Genomic DNA, 25393 nt, shown 5'->3' with positions numbered 1-25393 from the left:
TCGAGCCATCATTTGTACATGGTGTACCGAGGTGTCTTCGAACATATGACCTCTTATTGCTGCATTTGTTTGGGCGCATAGGTTGGAAAGAAATTGAGCACTTATTCAAAATTTAAGGAGTACCCACCACAGAGCCTTAATTGTATGCACTAGTGTTTTTATAACACCTCCTATGAGGCTACCAACATATTGGGAAAGGTTCTCCCAATCAATCTAGTGTGAAAGTTCAGACAGCCATGTGGAAGTTGTGAAGAGGTAGAGAGGCCAAGGCATTTGGGATGCAGTTTCAAGCTGGGCCAATACTGAAGTGGAACAGTGATCTCAATGAACTGGTTCTAAATTTTGAACAGTTGCCCATCTCCCACCTGCAGAGGAGTTTCTAAAGCCTCGCAATGGATGCATGGCACCAAGAATGGCACACCACAACTAAGGGTAGGTCCTTGTAGAGATTTATACAGGACTTGGGGGGATGGAACACCTCTACATCGTTTTTAAGAGCAACGGGAGCCCAAGTGCTCCAACCACGTGAATTTAAACCAATATTTGTTTCGGTTCCACCTGGCAGCTGATGAGCTGTGCATCTGCAGGGAGGTCCAGTTAAACGAACACATGATGTTCAATTGCCCAGCTCTTGGGGGGGCCAGAACTCAGATCATCTGGAACTTAGAAGTCAAAGGGAAAATTGGCCACTCATAAGTGGCGAGGGCCACACTGTCAGACCATGTGGATTCCTTGATGCCACTGCTTTGTTCAACCGGCATCAGTAGTTCATCTAAGGGAAAAACTCCTACCTCGCTGCTGTGGGAAGCCACCTGAGAATTAAAGGTAGCCACTAGCCAACTAAAGCTCCAAGCCTTTTAAAATGGTGGACAGGTACTTGTTGGCATTCAGTAACCTAGGCGTGACAGTGAGTTGCTGTCTTGACAATATAAATTTATTTATTGAAGTCATATATATTTTTAGTAGCTGACAGGGTGTGTCTACCCAATTTAGTTATATATGACAAGTGAGCAGTTGGGACACACAAGCTGGTGGTGTATAGCACCGTGTTTAGATTACTCATGCTGTTAAGAAAGCTATAGGAGCTGTTAGGACACTGGTCGCTAAACTGTTTCGAGGCTCAGTAGCCGTTTGTGGCACACACATTCAATTTTATGCTTTAGGGCAACTGAAGAATGGGGTGGTGGCAGGAGAAATGCCAAGCAAACCAATCCATATCTATTTGCATTCTCAAGAATCAGGGACGTAAAAGAACTACATTGTTAAAGGACATCTACACCATCGTCATACTGTGATGGAAAGGCTTTATGGTAACCATTCCAATCTGCCTTTTCAACAATCCATCTTCATGACTTTTTTTCACCTCACAGTCAACCCCAAAAGCAATAATAACTGCTCTGCAGTCACTGATGTGAAAGTCATCACAAACAGACCAATCAAGATGACGGAGTAAACTCTGTGAGCATAAGGAGAGGTCGATGTTAGACAATGTACCAGATGATAAGGACATGAATGTGTATAACCCATCATTCAATAGACAAAGAGCCACTCTGTCTTGCTCTGTTTATTACATTTCCTTGAGAGGAGCAGAATGATGAGCCCCAGGAAATATGGTGGGAATTGAATTCTCCTATTATTAACAGTGATGGAATTCACACAAGAGATATGACATTTCTAGAGCATTGAACTCGAAGTTGGGCGAGAGATACAAATTGCAGATATGCAATTTGAAGGGACAGATTTCAACCAACAGCAGGAATGAGGATAGGTAATGGTATCCTTGTAGTCGACACCTCATTCCGCATGAAAAAATAGCAACTCCACCACTCTCTCTACTGTTTACGAAACAGTCGTATCTCTCTCAGAAATAGCCTTTGAGAGTTACTGCATCATGTAGAAGATGGGTTTCTTGGAAGCACATTATTAGTGGTTAATGTGCATGCATCAATACTCTAACATCTTCACTGCAGGACTGAAGACCTCGAATGTTCCATTGGATAATGCTCATAAATAAGGGTAATTATAGATATAGAATTACTGGTAGATAAATTAAAATTTAAATGTAGATAATCTGGTTTTTCTTTTTAGAATTTTTAATTTTAATATACTCTAATGCCCTGGGGTCGACGGTTACTCAACCATATCCTCTAGTATATGAGGTGATGGAGGAGGATATTTTGAAGAATGGGAAGTTATACATGACATCCCAGAGGGGCCAGATGGAGTGGTTGCGTGAACTCCATTAACAGGGAGCTTATTAGATGGCTTACCAACAGCTGTGTTTACTCCTGCCCATGAAGGTAAAACTTTGGAGACAAGAACTTTAAGAGGGATCCCACTAGAGTTAATTTCACTAGCTGCAACTACTGACTTCTTATTAATCTTTGTTAACTCAGAAATAGTTTCAGTAAGTGAAGCAACCTGATCAGATAACATCTGAACAAGCGTTTTCAGTAGCTCACTGCAGGAGCTGCGCTGTTGATTACCTGCATTTGTACGGGCTTGATGACACTTGATGTAGCGACAGCAAAAGAAACATTTGGTTATGACACTTTTATATGTTTTATATTCTCTTCACGCAGCTGGGAATGACAGTTTCTGCTCCGCACAAATTTTGAAAACTCCCTTTTCTTTAAAAGTTGGACAATCTCAGGAGCAAGCTGTGTGATCCACTGCAGTTCGCATATTTTTCATCTTCTTGGCAGTTAGTGTCATTATGGCCTTCCTTAGCACATTATGCACATATATTGGGTTTTTGGGCAAGATGTTGTAGTTGACCATATGCTTGACATTTAAAACACTACATGAGTTAGAAATGAAAGGTCATACTCGAACTGAGAGGTACCAACTTTAATCTTTTCCAGTGGTACTGGAAGGTTGAATGTCAATATAAGACGTGTTGGTTCTTCCATTCCGACCAGCTGTTTCATTATTCCCTTAAGATCAACTTCTTGGGGACAAAGCTCATAAGCAATTTCCTTAATGTCCATATCCAGAACGTCATTGCAAAAAATTACCCCTCGGCTTGTATTCAATGTTTTGTGGCACACCACACTTACATCTATATCACCCACATTAGCAAGTCGCAAAGGAGATCGACTCTGCTCATCATTAAATTTTTCAATCATAATCGATCTGTCTCACAATTTCCTGATGTTCTTTGGGGAACCGCTTGAACCCATTACAACTTTATTAATCAGAAAAGGCAAGACCTTATGAAGGTACACCTTCCTGTTTATTTTCTAAAACTACAAATTTGATTTTCTTATATTAGAGACTTGATTTGTCACCATATAATTGCAAAAAACAAAAGAACCAACTATATACTTTGTCAGAACTATCCTTGTCAGACAATGCTGAGCGAGACCTCTTCACAAGATTAAGATTGATGGTTTTTTCAGATGGACCACCAACCATCATAGAATTCTTTTGAGGACTTACAATTTTGGTCCCACGAGTACCAGCGATGTAATGAACCACTCCAGTAGAGCATATGCATACTGGAGCTAGAGCAAAACACAACTGGGTTCACTCAGGTGCCCAGGGAACATAGTCTGAGACTCACTATGTAGAGCCATTTACCCATCACCAGGGTGAGTATGGTGAAAATCAAACTGTTAAACACATCAAAGAAGTTTGCCCTAGGACAGCTTATGAAGGGAATCCTGAAGATTTCCTGATGGCGACTCCAGAATCAGTAGCATATATTAATTTGTTAAATCTTTGTTTGTAATTTTTGACTGTAATTGGTGTTGTGTTTTGGTGCCATAAGCTAAATAAATACCCATCAACATGATAGTTTCCACCTTGGGTTATGGTTGCATTTTGTAAGATGTCGCAGCACGCATGAATGTAAATGTAATAAGAAACAGTGTAGGGTGTTGCTGTGTAAGAGCAGGTGTTGTTATTTGTGAAATATTCTTGGTGTAGTGTGTGTGTCTATAGTGTAAAGTGTTCTGCAGCTGTGTGTAGTGGTAAGAAAAGTTGCAGAGGCTAGGGCCGAGGGGTCACTAATCCCCAAAGTCTTAAAGAATAAGTGTTCAGCTCCATATGTAATTTACTTTATACTTCTTATGATATATTTTGGTACTGTCTCGTTTTCTTCTTTTTGACAGCTGTGTATCTAGTTAGCCTAAATACAGCTAATGTTAATATATGCATTTATTAATATTATTGTATTGTTCACTCTCGTTCATAACTTTTCACAAATATGTTCATCTCATCTCATTTATTATAAAATACTACACAATGTAAAGAATATAAAAATATAATTAAATGTGTAAAAAGGTAACAAAGAAACATTAAATAATCATTTGAACAATTGAATCGATGCATTATATTTAATGTAAAGTTATTCTATGAATTACAGTATTTAGAATAGTGTGCATTATCGCGAACAGTATTTGACTCACGATTTTGTGAACAATAAGACTCCCCATCGGGTTCAATGGAAGTAATGGAGGGTCATTAATTTTTCACTGCACCAGAGCAGATAATTTGAAAATCTGATTTATTATTTAACACAGAAAAAAAAACAATAATTACAAAAAACTGAGCATTATAAATAAAAATAAAAAAAGTTTGCTAATAACACAGATCTCAAGATAATCTGACGGTAGACTAATCCTAACATATGAAAGATTTTTCTGGTTAAGGAAGCTTCAGAAAATAAATCCTGTACAAGAATGATAAAACGCATATATGTACTGCCTGCCATAAACAGGCGATTCTAAATTACACAGCAATCGCTCAGGAGATGATTCTATACCCAAAAATTTCATATAAACACAGGTCAGAAAACGAGTTTCAGCTCGTGAAACAAACATTTAGCTCTACTTTCTGTTCCCTCTGTGAAATTAAACCATACTAAAATTTTTTTGATACAAATCGAGGGATAAATTTGGAGCTTCCTTATGGGTTCTGATCTAAGAAATTGAATAAAAGTGGCTCAGACCTGTATCTCACATAGGTTTTAAGAAAAACAGGGTAAAAAACAAAAACTTTTGGTCATAAAATACACTTTTTTAGGTTTGGAATATCTTAGTATTAACCTTCCTTTTACTAGGTTACTTAGTTAGTTTATTAACTGCTAGGTTACTTACTTAACCCACCGGGTTGGTCTAGTGGTTAACAACGCGTCTTCCTAAATCAGCTGATTTGGAAGTCGAGAGTTACAGCGTTCAAGTCCTAGTAAAGCCAGTTGTTTTTACATGGATTTGAATACTAGATTGTGGATACCGGTGTTCTTTGGTGGTTGGGTTTCAATTAACCACACATCTCAGGAATGGTCGAACTGAGAATGTACATGACTACACTTCATTTACACTCAAACATATCATCCTCATTCATCCTCTGAAGAATTATCTAAACTGTAGTTACAGGAGGCTAAACAGGAAAAAGAAAGGTTACTTACTTAGTTTAACCTTCCTTTTACTAGGTTTGGAATACTATTTTGTTAATTTACCAATAACAAATAAAAATTTCTAATTAACTTTGTATATAGATTTTAATTCGAAAAAATCTATGTAAATAACGTCTATTAAAATTAAACACAAATTTGAGAAGTTGAACTTTAATTAGAAACAAAACACACAAACTGGTTCAAGAAAGTGATATGATTTTAAACACAAAAATTTTCATCAGTGTTTGAACATAATGTAAATGAAAACAAATAGAAAACTTATCAATAACAAAAAAATGAATAAAAAATAATTTAAAAAATAAAAAATCACATACTTTTTGTTTTTTTACAAATTATTAAATATTAAAATGGTTACTTGATAAAGCAGCAGACATTTCTTCAAAGCAGTTGCTCAATGTGGCCACCATTCTATTCAATGCATAGTTCAGCTTGGCGAATCCGTGCTAGCTAGGCACATCTAATAACATCATTATTACTCCTAATTGTAGCTCCAGCTTCTATTATACGAAGTCTCAATTTTCTTGTGTACTAATACGAGCAGAATACACTAATGACTTCATCCAACCCAGAAGGAGAAAGCCCATTGGTGGTGAGATCAGGGTCATCATTTTATCAGTAGGTGCACCATCATTGTAAAACCACATCTGCACTCTATCTACAAGTGTAATATCTTCCAAGAATTCCACCACATTTCTTTGCAAAAATGCAAATACTGCTCTCCACTGAGCCTTGGCAATAAGAAAAAAGGGCCTACAAGATAATCACCAAGAACACCACACCACACATTAAATGAAAAATTGCATTGGAAATAACTTGTAGCAGTATCATGGAGATTTTCTTCTACCCAAGTGCAAGTGTTTCAATAATTTACAATGCCATTTCTTAAAACCCACAATTCATCAGTAATTAAAAGAATATTACTTAGGAAATTAGGATGATGTTCAATTTTCTAATTAACCATACATAGAATTTCATCTGTTTATCAAAATCAGGTTATAAAAACTCTTGTACATATGGTGAATGGAATGTGTATAATTGTTGCTCCTGTAACATCTGCCACACACTTGGTTGTGGAACAAGAAAGTGATGTGATAGCCTTCAGGTGCTTGAGGTGAGAAATAATTGTACCGCATTTCAATACCGCTTCTTCAATGTTGGCATTTCTCACAAAATGTTCACAACCAGCAACGAATTGTTGTGGTTTAATCATACCTATTTCTCAAACTTACCTCTCCAAAGCCTCAAATGTTTTATGATTCAGTACTCTTTGATCTGGATAATTTTCCTGGTATTCACACACAGCAGCCAATCCATTTTTATTTACTCTAACATAAATTAACAACATGTCTGTCTACTGCCCAAATGAAAACAAATTTGTGGTACCACCCATTGTGAATGACCATAAAAGCAATAACACCGCTCAAATGAATATTGAAATCCTAGACACTAAACTTAATTGTTGATCAGCTGTTATTGCTAACTTATGAAAAAATACAACTTTTTAATACGTTTTAGAAGGATGTCTTTCATATTTATTTTTATAATTTTTATTATTTGTATATAAACTGTTCTATTTAATATCGTATCACTTTTCAGATTCAGATTGTATGTTTTGTTTCTAATTAAAGTTAAACTTCTCAAATCTGTTTTTAATTTAACAGACATTATTTACACCTATTTTCTGAGAATTAAATTCTCCACAAAGTTAACCAGAAATTTTTATTTTTTGACTGGTAAATTAACAGTTATTTTATTCCAAACCTAACAAAGTATATTCTCCGACAAATCCTTTTCACATTTCACCGCATTTTTCTTAAAACCTAAGTGAGACAGTTGTCTGGACAAAAAATGTAGTTTTTTTATTAAATAAAAACTTTAAATATTTAATTTTAAAGTACTTACATCTTCTAATGATTTCTTGTCATACCAGTGCAAAGCTTTTAAACGCTTTAATATACGCTGTCGTTTGTTATATGTTAAAATGTAACACAGAGGCCATGGGTACACTGAAGAATTCCTTGGCCAAGTTACTTTATCATAAACTTCTGGATCGCACCATGTAATGTATAACTTGAAAAGAAAAACCAATCATCTAATAATTTAAATTGAAACAATTAAATATTATGATTAGAATAGTGTAACATAAGAACTATACTGATTAACTCTGGAGGAAGAAGAAATCTGCAAGACCGAAAACTTACAAATATTTTTCAATTCATTTTCAACGTGAAACTGTGATAAAAATTTCACAGTTGTTTATAACACAAATAAGGTTTATAAAGCAATGCTATCGCTTAAGGATTTGAGCCAATAGTATTATGAAAGAAATTTAAATGGTATAAAAACAATAATAAAACATCTACATAAAAATTTCAAACATCAGAATTCCAGATGTGACAAGATCACATTTGTCTGGATTAACGAAAAGCTACCTTTCATGACCCTATTTCTATTTAATTAGAGAAATCTAAACTTCTAAACCTATTACATTACATTATTTAAAATAAAATTGTAGGTACACACTAAATACACTGTAACCATTATAAATTTTAACTAAAATAGGCTCATAGGGCTTAATTAAGTAGGTTACTTTACTTGTATTATATACTTTTTATTTTATAAATTTTGTATTATGTTGACGGACAATTTTAAAATGCAAGGTTAAATACATTTATTCAGAGAAAACTGATTATGGATAATCACGGCATAATACAACTCTTATCACACATTCTTGCTAAAAATAAAATTTTATCATAGTATGACATCATGCTTGCAATGGGAACAAACTTTTCCCACAGAAAGCATTACATTAATGTGCATACACGCACTCACATAGACCGAGTAATTCTCAGGAATGGTGGTGGGAGTTAAACTGATAGACCATCGAAAGACGCAGTTTGTGTTTGGATTTGTCGGTGTGAGCTTGAGTGCAGTGACTTTGTTTGGAAAACTGTTCAGGAGGTGTGCAATTTATGTTTTATTCTGGATATAGGTATGAGAGACTGTTATTAGATGCCTCTCTGCAAGAATACTTCAGTGGATCCATTACAATATTAGTAATCCATCAATTATTTAATAAAGAACTATTAAAAATGTTATTTGTTATAATGATAAATTATGTTCAAAATTATAACTAGAATTAATTTCGGATTGCCCAATTCCGTATTAGTAAATGTATTAAGATGATTTGTGAAATTCTAATATGCAAATATGAAGTTCAAGTAGATAAATAATAAGGGTTCTGCGAGTTACAAGTAGTTTAATAATGGGTGTTCTGAGTCAAATATCCACTAAGCAAAAGAGTTTGTTTTATATGTTCTTTTTACAAATTTATTATTTGTTATTTTTTAAAAATATATAAATAGTTTGTTTCATAACCAATAAATAATTTATAATTATTCATTGCTGTTAGTAACATTTTTTTATTTGTTGAGTTACTGTAACTGGTTTTATGTTATCTTAGGATGTAAACTTATCAAGCAGCATAGTCTTAGTACATTGTTTCACAAATCCCAACATTAGTAAATTCCTTTTTTCTTTTAAAACAAATTCTTTAAAAATTTTAATTTGGTGTAGTACAGAAACTAATAACACTAACAAGAATACAGAATACTAAAAGAAAAATCATTACTCAATTAATTCCTGAATTGTTTTATGTCACTATTTCTGTACACAAGGTTTTATTTAATAACTTCTGATTTTCTTTAACAGACATCCTGACACCATCAGGGAAGCACCCTCCACGTAGAAAATTCGGTTGCCATGCCACCCCTTCCATATCTATCCCTTATGGGCTTTACCACAGGTCATCTTCAGAACCTCGGCCAAAGGCATCTCTCAGCCTTGTTCCTGCCTCAGTCAGGATACCACTGATGCAAATACCACATGTGATATTCCCATCAGTGTACTACTAGGAAATGAACTTATTAAAACAAAACACATCTATGTTGAGTCTTTAACAAGATTGAGTGACATGAAGGAACTGAAATTAAAAATGCAACTACCTATCCGACAGGTTAGAAGTTGAGTTTAAAATGCAACCATAACATAACACAAAACAAAAAATAAAACTAAATAAACAAAACACTACAAAATCAGACCTCTTAACATCAGAACAACAAAACCACGACACAGGAAAGACCAGGCAGAACCCTAAATTCCCTCGGCAATCCATCCTCTCTTGCCAGGTACCTGATAAAATGTTCACCAATTACCCATTCGGCCTGGATTTTCCAATTATCATGGAGGTCTAATGTCGACTTGAAAAACAATTTCTGTGCACAAAAGTTTGTATTTCGCACATTTGTATTTTACATGGCATGCGTCATCTAGTTGTCCACAATCTGGTCACACACCTACATCCACCAGGCCAAATCGCTGGAGTCTTGTCTTGGAAGGTACATGACCAGAAAAAAATTGCATCACATACTTGTTAGGGTGGACCCAAGGGGCACCCCAAAAACTAACAACTGGGAAGAAATAATGCATATAACACCCACTTGCTGTCTCATCTCATCTGGCCTGCCATAAAGCATTAGCATGCCATTCTATCTCACAAATTTTTTCAGAAGTCAATTAACCCGACTTCTTAGCAACATAATGCTGCTGCTTTTCTGACGCAATTAAAATCTATTGGTTTTACAACTGCAATCACCAAGATTGCCTCCTGTGAATTAGTACGGTAACCTCCCATTACTGTTAATAATATAAGGCATTGAGCTCTTAATAATTTATCCCGATATATTTCAGCCTATACACCCAAACAGGTGCCACCACATATAGCATAATCGCTTCGCACACGCCCTTATACAGGATACTCATAGTCTTAAAATTAAGACTTTTGTAATTGATGGATGGCAGAAGGCCACCACAGGTTATTAAATGCACCGGAGATGTCCAGGAAAATTCCCAGGACATATTCCTCCTCGCTAGCTCCTACCACACTCATCATATGGAGTATGGCATCCACAGTACCCTTTCTGGAACAAAACCCATACTGATTTTCCATCAATAAGCTTTGTGAGATCAGCTACTCATTCACACACAGACACAAAACCCTTTCAAAGACCTTACCAATAACTGGAAGCAATGTCAAGGGCCTATATGATGAAGTAACAACAGGATCCTTGTCTCCTCGTTTAAACAATTTAACAATACCCTTCTTCCAACATACCGGGAAGTATCCACCAAACAGTAATTTGTTAAACACGCGTGTGATTGTCTTCACACTAACCCCAACTGAGCGAACAAGGAGCTCTACAGTTTCTTTCACATACATTTTACAAATCCGTAAGTAAAGTGCAATGTTTTATAAACCTTATCTTTGTTAGTGGAAAATAAGGCATTTAGTATGTGTTCCAAAACATCTATCACTTTTTCTTTTGATGACTATTATTTCCAAATACATGCAAAAGCACAAATATACATAGAGACTGATTATAACACAAACCCACAAAATAAGGAAATAAGCATGTATTTATGTATCCTCCTCTATGAATCATGAGACCTTGCCGTTGGTGAGGGGGCTTGAGTGCTCAGGGATACAGAGTAGCTGGACCGAAGGTGCAACCATATCGGAGAGGTATCTGTTGAGAGCCAGACTAAGGAATGATTCCTGAAAGAGGGCAGCAGCTCTTTCAGTAGTTGTTAGGGGCGTGAGTCAGGACGACTTAAACGGCCGTATCAACATCACTCAGTCCTCTGAGTACTGCGCAGCTGAAAGCAATGGAAAACTACAGCTGCTTTTTTTCCAAGAAAATGTGGCTCTCTGCATTTTCACATAGCAATAATGGAGGCGCCTTCCTTGGTAAAATATTCCGGAGGTAAAATAGTCCCCCGTTCGGATCTCCGGGTGGGGACTACTAAGGAAGGGGTCACCAGAAAATTAAAAAATAACATTCTACGAGTCGGAGCGTGTAATGTTAGAAGCTTCAAAAAGGTTGGTAGGCTAGAAAATTTAAAAAAGGAAATGGGTAGGACAAATGTGGATATAGTAGGAATTAGTGAGGTTCGGTGGGAAGAGGAAGGCGACTTTTGGTCAGGTGATTTTAGAGTAATTAACTCAGCGTCAAATAATGGGCAGGCAGGAGTAGGTTTCGTGATGAACAAGAAGATAGGGAGGAGAGTGGAGTATTTCAAAACGCATAGCGATAGAATCATTGTAATAAGGATAAAATCAAAACCTAAACCAACAACGATTGTTAACGTCTATATGCCTACAAGCGCCCATGATGATGATGAGGTAGAGTGTGTATACGAAGAGATTGATGAAGCAATTAAACACGTAAAAGGAGATGAAAACTTAATAATAGTTGGAGATTGGAATGCAAGCATTGGAGAAGGCAAGGAAGGAAATATAGTGGGTGAATACGGGCTGGGCAAAAGGAATGAAAGAGGGGACAGACTTATAGAGTTTTGCACGAAGTATAATTTAGTAATTGCCAACACCCAATTTAAAAATCATAATAGAAGAATATACACTTGGAAAAAGCCAGGCGATACTGCAAGGTATCAGATAGATTATATCATGGTTAAGCAAAGATTTAGAAATCAACTCGTTGACTGCAAAACTTACCCTGGAGCAGACATTGATAGCGACCATAATTTTGTGATAATGAAATGTAGATTGGGGTTTAAAAACCTGAAGAAAAGGTGTCAGATGAATCGGTGGAATTTAGAGAAGCTTGAGGAAGAGGAGGTAAAGAAGATTTTTGAGGAGGACATCGCAAGAGGTCTGAGTAAAAAAGATAAGGTAGAAAATGTAGAAGAAGAATGGGAGAATGTTAAAAAGGAAATTCTTAAATCAGCAGAAGCAAACTTAGGCGGAATAAAGAGAACTGGTAGAAAAACTTGGGTTTCAGACGATATATTGCAGCTGATGGATGAACGTAGAAAATATAAGAATGCTAGAGATGAAGAAAGTAAAAGGAACTATCGGCAATTAAGAAATGCTATAAACAGGAAGTGCAAACTGGCGAAAGAAGAGTGGATTAAAGAAAAATGTTCAGAAGTGGAAAGAGAAATGAACATTGGTAAAATAGACAGAGCATACAGGAAAGTTAAGGAAAATTTTGGGGTACATAAATTAAAATCTAATAATGTGTTAAACAAAGATGGTACACCAATATATAATACGAAAGGTAAAGTCGATAGATGGGTGGAATATATTGAAGAGTTATACGGAGGAAATGAATTAGAAAATGGTGTTATAGAGGAAGAAGAGGAAGCTGAGGAGGATGAAATGGGAGAAACAATACTGAGATCTGAATTTAAGAGAGCATTAAAAGATTTAAATGGCAGAAAGGCTCCTGGAATAGACGGAATACCTGTAGAATTACTGCGCAGTGCAGGTGAGGAAGCGATTGATAGATTATACAAACTGGTGTGTAATATTTATGAAAATGGGGAATTTCCATCAGATTTCAAAAAAAGTGTTATAGTTATGATACCAAAGAAAGCAGGGGCAGATAAATGTGAAGAATACAGAACAATTAGTTTAACTAGTCATGCATCAAAAATCTTAACTAGAATTTTATACTGAAGAATTGAGAGGAGAGTGGAAGAAGTGTTAGGAGAAGACCAATTTGGTTTCAGGAAAAGTATAGGGACAAGGGAAGCAATTTTAGGCCTCAGATTAATAGTAGAAGGAAGATTAAAGAAAAACAAACCAACATACTTGGCGTTTATAGACCTAGAAAAGGCTTTCGATAACGTAGACTGGAATAAAATGTTCAGCATTTTAAAAAAATTAGGGTTCAAATACAGAGATAGAAGAACAATTGCTAACATGTACAGGAACCAAACAGCAACAATAACAATTGAAGAACATAAGAAAGAAGCCCTAATAAGAAAGGGAGTCCGACAAGGATGTTCCCTATCGCCGTTACTTTTTAATCTTTAGATGGAACTAGCAGTTAATGATGTTAAAGAACAATTTAGATTCGGAGTAACAGTACAAGGTGAAAAGATAAAGATGCTACGATTTGCTGATGATATAGTAATTCTAGCCGAGAGTAAAAAGGATTTAGAAGAAACAATGAACGGCATAGATGAAGTCCTACGCAAAAACTATCGCATGAAAATAAACAAGAACAAAACAAAAGTAATGAAATGTAGTAGAAATAACAAAGATGGACCACTGAATGTGAAAATAGGAGGAGAAAAGATTATGGAGGTACAAGAATTTTGTTATTTGGGAAGTAAAATTACTAAAGATGGACGAAGCAGGAGCGATATAAAATGCCAAATAGCACAAGCTAAACGAGCCTTCAGTAAGAAATATAATTTGTTTACATCAAAAATGAATTTAAATGTCAGGAAAAGATTTTTGAAAGTGTATGTTTGGAGTGTCGCTTTATATGGAAGTGAAACTTGGACAATCGGAGTATCTGAGAAGAAAAGATTAGAAGCTTTTGAAATGTGGTGCTATAGGAGAATGTTAAAAATCAGATGGGTGGATAAAGTGACAAATGAAGAGGTATTGCGGCAAATAGATGAAGAAAGTAGCATTTGGAAAAATATAGTTAAAAGAAGAGACAGACTTATAGGCCACATACTAAGGCATCCTGGAATAGTCGCTTTAATATTGGAAGGACAGGTAGAAGGGAAAAATTGTGTAGGCAGGCCACGTTTGGAGTATGTAAAACAAATTGTTGGGGATGTAGGATGTAGAGGGTATACTGAAATGAAACGACTAGCACTAGATAGGGAATCTTGGAGAGCTGCATCAAACCAGTCAAATGACTGAAGACAAAAAAAAAAAGCATGTATGCAAACTTTTACAAGTTATAAAACAAGAGCAGAACAAAATCATGAATAAATTGGTGCTAAACTGTAAATATGCTAAATACTATAAATCATTGAGAATAATATCAAAGTAATTAATTTTTACAGACTATACACTTACTAGGCTCATTTTAAGCAATGTTTTACGACTAAATCAATTGCAATTTATCCACACGCTTTATAAGGGCATGAGCTGAATTTTATGCTTTAACGCACAACAATAATTTACTATTCTGTCATATAAAAAAGTAAAAGTTTTGCTCAGCATCCTTAAAACAATGATATAAAATTCTACAGGTGATACAGGAAAAACACAAACAAAAAATAAGCCTAATATTATAAAAATGATATGAAAATCTTTACAACATAGGCATTACTATTTATTGATGGCTCCTCATCATATAATCATTATTTTTTCATTTACTCGCATTATATATTATATTAAAACTGTTCACAGATATAATCTTATTAATACGAATCACCTAATCTGTATTATTAAACATGCCACAAACTAGCTTTTAATGAACTAATTGTACAAGAAATAAAATATTTTTAAACTTCAATATTATTTTTTTGATTTCATTCATTACTTTTTCTCAGTTTTGTTTTATTTTAGAAGGAAACAATTTTCTGTCTAACTCATTATTCTACTTTTAATACTAGATAAATACTTTTTTACCCTGTGGAAATTTAAAAATGATTTTAGAATGTCCATAATATTGAATTTTAACAATTCAAAAAAAAAATGTATGTGTAGTTGAACTTAGAAATACTTTCCTTAACATAGTTACTTCTAATCCTTCATGCTGACTAAAGCAATATATTTTTGATGAAAGCACAGGCTCTAGAAAAGAATGCTTTTAAAAAAATTGTCAAGTCAAATCACATTAAATTAACTCAGCAGTGAACTAACTTACAGATCAATTAACTGCTAGTAATAAAAATAATTCTACTACACGCTCTCAAACTTATGAAGAAATTGGAAAATTACACTAGTGAAAAAATATAGTTTAAAAGTTAAAAACTTGTAACTTATGTTGCACATACAGATAAAGAATAAAAAGGATATTCTAAAAATTAATTCGTTAACTGATTTTCATGATATCACAATTATCACAAATTTTTAAAGAAAATTTTACTTACTTCGGCATTGAAAAGAATATAGTTTACCAATGACATAAAAGCTCGCATATCAGCCTTCTGCACACTATCAAGATCAGCTGTCAAGGAGATATCCTGTTAAAATAAATACATATACAACACAATAGTCTAAAACTTAACACAGAAAATTTCAATTAGTTAAGCAGCACATAATTTTATGAATCAATGCCATTAATTTACTTGTAGTAGACATTAAACATTTATCTAATTTTTTTATTTATTTATTTTTTCAAATTTTAAGATAAGTAAAAAAAAACATTAATATTAAGTTACCAAGGCTTAAAATGTTAATAATAGGAATCCTAAATAATGCACGATATTCAAGGTTGATTATGATATTATAATAATAAGATGGTTGTCAGAGATAGAGATATCAGTCCCTACCTCGGCTGAGCATCAACCAATCTGATAATGCACAATTGCATTACTTGTCTCATATAAAGACATTTTGATGTTCTAAAACCTAATCAAATCCTGGCCCAGTCCAGAATAAGTCAACTTTTATAGTATCTAACTAACTATATGTCAGATACCTTGTTTTTGTTTAAAAAAGTTTTAAACATTTTTTTTCTTTAACATATAAATAAATTTAATTTTTTAAATATTCTGCCTGTTGTTATTGTATCCACTTTATAATTATTTTTGGTTGTTTTTTGTAAAATATGGCTTTCCTAACCATAAAATTTCTTTTTTAACAATTAATTCTTGCATTAAAATCTTAAAAATGCAACAGGTATAAAAAAGTGTTTTCATAGAGACTAACTCTGATGTGTTTAATGTTTTAGCATTTTAATATGTTAACCCTATAATTAAAACTACATGTTAATAAAGAAACTTTTATTTCATTCACAGTATTGTAATAATCTATAGCAAATTTATAACTCCATCTAGCAATATACATTACTTAGTAATCATCTTCCTGTAGCTGTCCACTGGAACCACAGTAAGTCACTGGCTATCCAATATTCAATTTCCTCCTTTGTGCACCACAAGTCTCTTTATTCACCTATGACTAATACCTTAAGTCATTCTACATCAAAACATGATTATTTCAGTGATCTGCTATTTGATTACCATTGCATAATAATGGTTACAAGTTAAATACATAGCATAAATGCCAAGCACAATATTTCTTATTTAAACTAATAATGAGATTATCCAAATTAAACTTTATTATAAATAATTAAAATTATCAATAAACTAAGATCACATTAAATTAATAACATTTCTTACCTTGCTCTGAACATGAACAATAATGTTATCTAATTCCGGTACAAGAAATGCGCCACATTTTATAAACGGTACTTTGCCTATGGGGAAAAAGTTTGTAATTAGTCATAACATTTTTAATTACAAAAACATCTGTTTAAAATGCAACTAGGCATGCATTTGCTAATATATAACCAATTTATTAACTAAAAAGATCAAATATTTAAAATTTTGCATCAGATCAGTTAAGCTAAAAAATTTATTGTATAAATGGATTTTGAAACTCAAAAAGATTGTGCTAAAATTGTATTAAGCTAACAACACATAACAGCAGCCCACATATTATCAGAATATTTTACAATTTATGGACCTCATTCAACAAAATACATCATTAATAGGTCAGTCAATATACTGGAAATTCTTTAAAATACATTTTCAATTCTAAAGTGTTTAATAGAACATATTTCACTTAAAGCAAACAGTTTTCTACTAACAAAAAACCTATTTAAAACAGCTGGCAAAACTAAATTTCCAAGTAGCAGATCCTGGTATATATTCCAACATAGTTTTATAGAAGAAAATTCTATTTACGTAGAATATTTTGATACATGACAAATTCAATTTAGAAAAGATAGATTTACTTCAAACATCTTATCGACAACAATCTTATTTTTTCTTAAAATATAATTTGTTAAAAATAAGGGTTTAGCCTCTATTTTCACCCCTCCCCTCTACAAAAGTTATTAGTGTTTTCTTTTGTTTTACAGTTAATAAATTATTTGGCGATAAAAAAATGTTAAATACATTTAACATTTCATACACAAAGGTGAAGTGGAAATTATAAAGACTGGACATATTTGAGCAGCTTGGTTCTGACCAGTAACATCTACTCATAAAAAGGTTAATGTAACAATACATTATTAACTGAATTTCTAAACTAATATTAAAGTACTTTGTAATACTTCAAATATACCAGGCGATTCATGTAGAGCTCATGATTTCTTTTATGCGTTTATTTTAATAATAGTACAACAAATGTGTAATTGATTTTGAAAAGTACAGTATCTCTGGAAAATTACTTTATCTTTACATCAAGTGTAGAAAATGTCCTTATCCCCTCAAGACACAGCTGAACATACTGTTCTATATTGCTAGTCTGGAGCACTGTCTTGTCAAAATGGTTGATTCTGAGCTTAACTTTCTATTTAAAATCAGCTAATGTCAGAGAGCATACAGTATATACTCTTGCCTTCAGATAACCCCAAAGAACAAAATATAATGAGGTTAAACTCAGTGAATTCAATGGCCACAACTTCCTGGAGATGATTCAGTTAGCAAAGAATCTTTTAATAAGAACCATGGACTACTCTCATAACATATGATATGTGGCTCAGTGCTTTTGAAAGCACCCTTGATGTAGTTTAATTTCATCCAGTTGTTCAACAAATTCCATGAAAATCCCACTGACTCAGTTGTATTCACAGTTTTAAAGAAAAAGAAAACTGGATTCACTATTCACTCAGCTGATACTGCAAACCAAACTCTGACTTTCAATGGGTGCATAGACTTTATGAATGTCATGCAGATGTACAACCCAGATGCACACGTCCTGTGAAATGACATATCCAGACAAGTGGAAACCAGCTTCATCTACAAACCAAGAAATGGATAGTAGGCCAGATTTACAACAACAGTTACCTGGAACCAATGACAATATTGTATCCTTTTAGTCTTATCAGATCCAAAAATTCATGAACAGTCATTATCGTATATGGTTTTAACATAGCTCTCTCTTCACAGCTCTTTGACAGAGTACAAGAATCCACTATCCTGAGAGGGACATCATAATGACTTACTGGGTGAGCACAGCAGTCTCACCTAAGCATCTACAGGAGCCTTCTTTCCAACTTGTGAATAAACATTAGTATTGTGTTGCTGTCACAACTGAGAATGAACAATCGTTCTAATGAATTAATAAAGAAATCATGAGTTTCATATGAATTACACTACTAAAAATATCTGGATTAGAACTAAACAAATTTAATAACTTACTTTCATACTTTTATCACATATAAGATTCATTAACAGACTAAATGTTATATTCTAATAGTAGCTCAAACGTAACAGGTATAATTATCTAACTTTGATTATATTTTTCCTTGAATTGTTAAATAAAGTTTATTAATTATAGCAATAATAAAAAGAAATTTATAGGTAAGCTTAATATATAAGAAATTAACCATTAACCACTGAACCAAACAGAAGAAAGAGAAGGTTGTGGAGCAATGGTCTGAGAACAATAAACTGGACAGCATCCAGTCCTATTTCCAGAGCTCAAAACCATGAAAAAAGCTACAACATAATTTAAGATGAATTACCTGATGGTGACATATCTTCAGCATTATGTGTATATACAACTTCATATTTCAGATTACACATTTTCAAATATGCCTGGACAGAGAGACAATTTGCACTGTCTGGCAACAGAATTTGGGATGTTTCATCAGGTTGAAAAAGCTGAACATCATCTGGCCATGGAGTCTGACCTAAAACAGAAAGTTATACTCAATGATACTTTTATATAAGAGACAAAAAATAACAAAAACAAGAGATAACAAAGTTTTAATTCATTTAAAATTCATGGACAGTATGAGCAAGACAATGTAATATACCTCCTTATTTAAAAAATATGAGGGTTTTTCTAACACATACACTCTCATATAACAGTAAAGTATGTGTTATGACAATTTCAATAATGGCAATATACAATATTCGCTTAATCAAACATTATTTAAAATAAGTATTTTATAACTGTACACACACATATGCATAGTAGATCTACAACTAATTATGATAATGCTTACTTATCTAGAGAGAAATCAATGATTAATCTGTAAATTTTGTGTGATGCTAAAAATGGATACTAAAAAAAGGCAGCAAGTTTACTACTGAAAATACTACTAAATTAATTTAGTTTGTTGATTATTGACAAAGGCAAGAACAATATTTTACTTCTCATGTCTTCAAATCAAATAAAATGTTTACCAACTAGCAAAACACACTGCACTATAACCATAAACACTGGGCACTAATATACATTAAAAAAAATTAAATAATTAATTAGATGTCTCTCATATGATGAAAGCTATACATAACAAGCTTATTTACATATGTATCAATGATTTTTTTTTTTTTTTTTTTTAGTATTAACTTGTCACCACTAGTAGATTTCTTATAACAAAAAATGTATAGCAGGTTACTCTTTACTTCTTAATTACAAAGACAGGAAAGATCAAAGGTCTATACAAAATAGAAGAATCATTGTGTGGGTAATGATTACTTTACCACTTTTCATTAGTGATGTTAACTACATTTAAATTACAAGTTAATTCATATGTAAAATGTCAAATTTAATGTTTGTAAATTTCATATTGTTCAATCACTTTGATATATGACTTTAATATACTACATGTGACATTTTTATGTTGTAGTTGTGTCTTAGTATTATGCATGGCCTGTTTGAGATGTTTTTTTCATAATCTGATTCAGTTGTATATAGTGTAAAGACACTATATACCAAATATTAGACACTATATACAAAAGCTACACATATAGATGTGTAGCTTTTGTTTCTGTGATTGAATATATGCAGTCAGTTAATGTAATGTTTATGCAGTCACTGCAGTTTTAATCTGTACACAAGTGGATTGCTTTTTTGGCCAGTACTCTGTATGATCTTGTTTTAAGTTAATAGTTGTTTTAAAACCAACACAGTAACTGCCTTTCCTAAGAATGTTGGAATTTTATATAAAATTTGGTTGATGTATGTTGGAACTAGAGAATCTCTCCCACTAAACTTGTCTCACGAATCCATGAAGCAGATATAAATATGAATTCAGCATGTTATGACTAATACCTCAGAAGCTGAGGCTGTCATTCAGTTACTCCCACGTGCAAGTGCAATTATTGCTTTATGGGTATAATAATGGTAAGCTATCATTTGTCTGGCACTATGGCATGCTGACGATAAGCAATTAAAAATATTGCTAAGTTTTTGTTATTGATGTGTAATAACGATAACATCGTAATATTTCACACCATTATTCAGTTGAGGGAAAGAAAGTATTTCAGTCTATGTTATCATGTTACTCTGCACAGTAAGATACAATTTTATAGTTCATTTTTAAACAGTTTTATTCAGTTTCATTAATTTTAATTTACCCTGTTTTTGTGCCAATCAGGTATTAACAATCAGCGATTCTGTTGTGAAACATAAACCAAGAAAACCTTTAAATAGCTCCAAAAAAAAATCAGCAACACACACACACACACACACACATATATATATATATATATATATATATATATATATATATATATATATATATATAAACTTAAAACAACATAAACCTGAAACTGCAATCAGAGACATTGCTCAGAAAGCAAGTAGGAGAACAGGCGTTAGCAAAAGAGCAATCATTAATATAGTAAAGAAACAAAAAATTGATAGTAAGAAAGTTAGCCCTAAAAATACATGAAAGCATGTGAAAATAAGTGAAAACTTGGACAATTTTACTGAAACCACTATTAGAAAAAAAATTCAGTAGTTTTATTTCAATAATGAGCTTCTTAATATGAACAAACTATTAAATACAGTGAATGCAGATTCTGAACTGCTGAATTTTTCTAGAAGTACATTACATCATGTTTGAATCCAGGTCTTCCCAAGAGTAACATGATGAAATGAATGGTGACAATTTTATGCAGTGGTTTAAAAAAATTCTTCCTGAAGGATCTGTCATAGTAATGAATAATTCACCATACCACTGCCTAAAAACTGAAAAAAAATTCCAACTGCTTCGACCAGAAAATCAGAAATCGTCGAATGGTTAAAATCAAAGAAAATCACATACACCAGACTTGTTAAAAGCAGAATTTTTAAAAACAGCAAAATTAGTTAAACAAAAATATATTAATTATAAAGTAGATGAAATAACAAAATCAAAAAATTGTGTTGTGTTTTTCTCCATACCATTGCAATTTTAATCCAATAGAACTGATATTGGCATAAGTCAAAGGCTATGTCGGGAGTAATAACACAACACTTAACTGATATAAAAAATTGATTTATATAAGGTGTTAATGGAGTAGATGCAAATGCTTGGTGAAATTGTATACAAGGAAGAAAAAAGGCATAGGAAGCGGCCAGTTTGTGTGAAAATATTATTGAAGATATTGTGATAAAGTTGGGAAACAATGATGAAAGTTCAACAGACAGCAACTTATTGGCTATTGAAGAAATACACAGAGGTAACAGAGTTTTTTTTTATTTAAAATTTTAATGTAACAGTAAAGTATTTTCTTAAAACTTTTATTTTTATGGTTATCATTTATCACAATTTTCTAACTCTTGATTATAAATAATTTTTACTTCATTTTTATGTATTAGTTAAGTGATTTTGTTCTATATATGTTCACAAGTGTTGCTGGGTACCCAACCTGTGCCAAAGTTTTATTGTACTTTGTTCATGATAGCTATCATAGGCCGACATAGATGTAAAGTTGGCCATTTTGAACCGTAGATAGTGGTGTGTATATATACACATTATATTACTTGCACTTCTTTTATCTATATGTACAGCAATATAACAATCAGAATAAACTGTAGTGTATTAGTAATAACAAATCAAATTATTCACTACTATTGTAGATTTAAGTGCCATCAGTACAACATTATACCATCAAATATAACTAATTCTCTTTCTTATACTATAATAAAATTTTACTATGCTAATTTTTTTTTTATATATATATATATATATATATATATATATATATATACAACATTATTCAGTGTTTTCAATGTATCCATAGATATACACTAAGCATAGTTTTTGTTACATTTACAGGTGCTTCTATAAATGTTTATTAAATCTATTTTTTAATTAATTTTTGTTTAACAGAACAAACTAAACTGTCTTGGCTTACAAAGCCAGATTTCTTTTTTACTTCTTTACAAAAGAAATAAGTTATTGTAATGCTATGAAATTTATGACTAATGAAACTAATGGTGGTATTTTTTATTATTAAAGCAATTTTAGAATGTGTTGCAAGTGTAACTGGATTGTCTAAAAGAAGGGTCAAATATTAAATGAGGTATTACAGTTTGAAATTGCTAACATCATTAAAATAGAAAACCACTACAAGGAAAGTGACCGACAGACAGTTTTGATATCAATGCCATTCACTGCACAATAATTAATTTCCAGTCATCTGTAGGTTTGCCTCCTAGCTACTCTGTAAAAACTTACTGTCAAATTAAAAACAGATGGAATATTTAATGGTGGCAAAATTGTCTTAGCTACTTTACAAAATGATTTTAGGAGAAAAGAATTCAAAATAACACATCAATCTTTTTTTAAATTTGTCATACAGTATAAAGGATTTGTTTATTTAAATGAAATTACCTGAACTAGTGCTGAAGGAAGACCCCCCTCATATTTATCAATTGAGACCTTAGTTTTGAATTCACATTTCCAAAAAACAAAACATAAATGCTGTGAACAAGAAGGAATAAATTCCGGTTTCAAAGTTGATATAATAATAATTATCTACCAAACCAGATAACACTGACATCATGCTCTATGGAAATCATTTCATTCCTTGGTATCACACTACTTTTCTAAGTGAGCAATTGAAAACCGTATCCCTAATTTGCCTGATAATAGTGTAATAATAGACAACACATCATATAAGAAAATAAGACACCAAATTTCTCATCATACCAAAATTTTTAGTAGACTGCCTAAAGAAAATCAGTTTTAGGGGAAATATATTAAAAACCTTACTAGTTTATAAAATTTAATAACAAAGAATTTAAATTAGATGAACAGAATGAAAATGATATGCTGTTACACTTAAAACCTTATCAACTGGATGTGAATCTACAAAACTATTATGGGCTCATGCCAAAAACTGGATAACATAGCATAATGTTATTTTTCAGCAATTATATTATGTAAATATGCAAATCAAAATTTGAAAGCATTACTGTAGGCAACTCAGGATAGTGTCAACATTTTGAAAAAACTGCAGACCATAACACCAAATTTAAAGCCATACTGATTGAAAATTTTATACAAATTTAAGTTCAAATGAAAGTAATAACATAAGTATTGAAGATGAAAATAGCGATTAAAACTTTATTTATAATATATAAACTACTACAGTTCCTTGATTTACTTATTTTAATGGGCGATTAATTATTATAAACCAGGTATGCATAAAAAAAACATCATTGAACCATATGTTCAACAAGAACACCCACAAAAGCAGAACTTCTGTAAAACAACACCTACTACTGTATTGCATTTCATTGCTCAACAACAAGTATATAAATGTAGGCCAAGTTATTAATTATTTTTTATTTTACAAATTTTTTTTTTAAACCAGAAGTATATATTAAGTCTCGCAATAGATAACAATTGTGACATGTTTTTACAAACCAGATGTACATACTTTTACTTTAAATAACTATTTTTAACTTGTGACGATCAATTGTTATGATTCTAACGATTTTATTTTGTGAATTTTATATATTTTTATTCTAAATTATAATATCAATCCTCCAGAAGATGGCAGAATTGTTGAAAAAGTTTGAGAAAATTAACCAATCTACTGGTAAGCTGACTTTAATATTGCAATTAAATTAAATTATATGTAACCTGTATAAGAAAACTTTGGAGGTCTAACATGACATGATGAGGTATTTGTATGTCCATATGTAGAGTATGTAGTGATTCTGGTTGTTGATATACAGCTAGTGAATGCAATCCACAAGTTTGATTCAACAAACTGCAAGTATTTGTTGATATAATGTGTAAAAAAAAATGTTTGTCTAAGCTGTGTAGTTAATTACTGCACTTCAATTTGTATGTTCTGATGTGGTTAGGTTTGTCAGTATGTTTTGTTTGTTTAAAGTGTTATTTAATCTAAAAATTACTTATATTATGTATGAACAATTTGTAGTACAAAAATCCCTACTCTCACATATGGCACAAAAAGGTACTATACAAATTATCAAAATAAATTAATTTAAAACTTTATAATCTGAATTATGCAATCCTTTAAAAATAATCTTAAGAGTTCAACAACGATAGTGGTGTATATTCCTTGCATAAGCGATAAACTCTGAACGACCTTTTAAACTGTTTTCTGGTCATATACTGCCAAGGGATGCAACAAAGATCCGACAGCAAATTAAGATAAACAATGACAACTCAAAGAAAAGGGCAAATAAATGCTAGTTAGGGAATTAGTATAACTATAGTACGTACGGTATTGAAAAAAATACACTGCATTCATAGTTTAAGAAAATATAATGTAAACTCATCAATTTTTAGTTTTACTCTGACGTATCATCTGTTCACTACATTCCACAATTATCTGTTGCATACGTACAAAGAATCAATTGTGATTAAGTTTTTCTGAACAATTGAGCATGTCATACTCAGAAATGTCATCCGGTTAACCGATATCGCAGAAAGGTAATTGTAAACGTTATTACAAAATCATAAAAACAGAATATCATACCAGTAATTTTAAAATTAACATATGAAAACCAAAAACATACCTCCAATATCAGAATTTATAACATCAGTCATTAACACAGCAGGCATTATGAAAAAACGCATATATAACCACAAAACAACACGTGAATAACGAGTAAGTAGCTGACAAGCCACAGGTCAGAACTGATTATGTCTTATAATAATGGAGAGGATTAACTGTTTATTCCATTCGCTAAATTATATAATT

At 32.4% G+C, this 25393-nt stretch overlaps 1 protein-coding gene and 1 long non-coding RNA gene across 4 annotated transcripts in view; one reads left to right on the top strand and one right to left on the bottom strand.

Annotated features, from left to right (window-relative positions):
• LOC142323116 (metaxin-2) overlaps window positions 1–25371 on the bottom strand; it is a 41778-nt gene extending 16407 nt beyond the window's left edge. Inside the window, exons 1-5 of one of the 3 annotated variants that reach the window (XM_075362324.1) lie at window positions 25209–25371; window positions 18955–19122; window positions 16601–16677; window positions 15350–15442; window positions 7325–7492 (exon numbers count right to left, since the gene is read on the bottom strand). In XM_075362324.1, coding sequence (XP_075218439.1) covers window positions 7325–7492; window positions 15350–15442; window positions 16601–16677; window positions 18955–19122; window positions 25209–25269 — 567 coding nt within the window. In that variant the 5' untranslated portion in view covers window positions 25270–25371. Of the gene's footprint in view, window positions 1–7324; window positions 7493–15349; window positions 15443–16600; window positions 16678–18954; window positions 19123–24912; window positions 25058–25208 lie in introns of those variants that run through there. The other 2 variants (XM_075362322.1, XM_075362323.1) reach the window with 2 other exon arrangements.
• LOC142323118 (uncharacterized) lies at window positions 8217–21863 on the top strand. Its single transcript, XR_012756022.1, has 3 exons — window positions 8217–8478; window positions 17344–17476; window positions 21713–21863. It is a non-coding gene; the product is annotated as an uncharacterized LOC142323118 (long non-coding RNA).
• Window positions 25372–25393: the final 22 nt, after the last annotated feature.

This window comes from Lycorma delicatula, chromosome 4, assembly GCF_047948215.1.
Source record: "Lycorma delicatula isolate Av1 chromosome 4, ASM4794821v1, whole genome shotgun sequence".
Classification (NCBI taxonomy): domain Eukaryota; kingdom Metazoa; phylum Arthropoda; class Insecta; order Hemiptera; family Fulgoridae; genus Lycorma; species Lycorma delicatula.
This window is presented reverse-complemented; position numbering and strand designations above follow the sequence as displayed.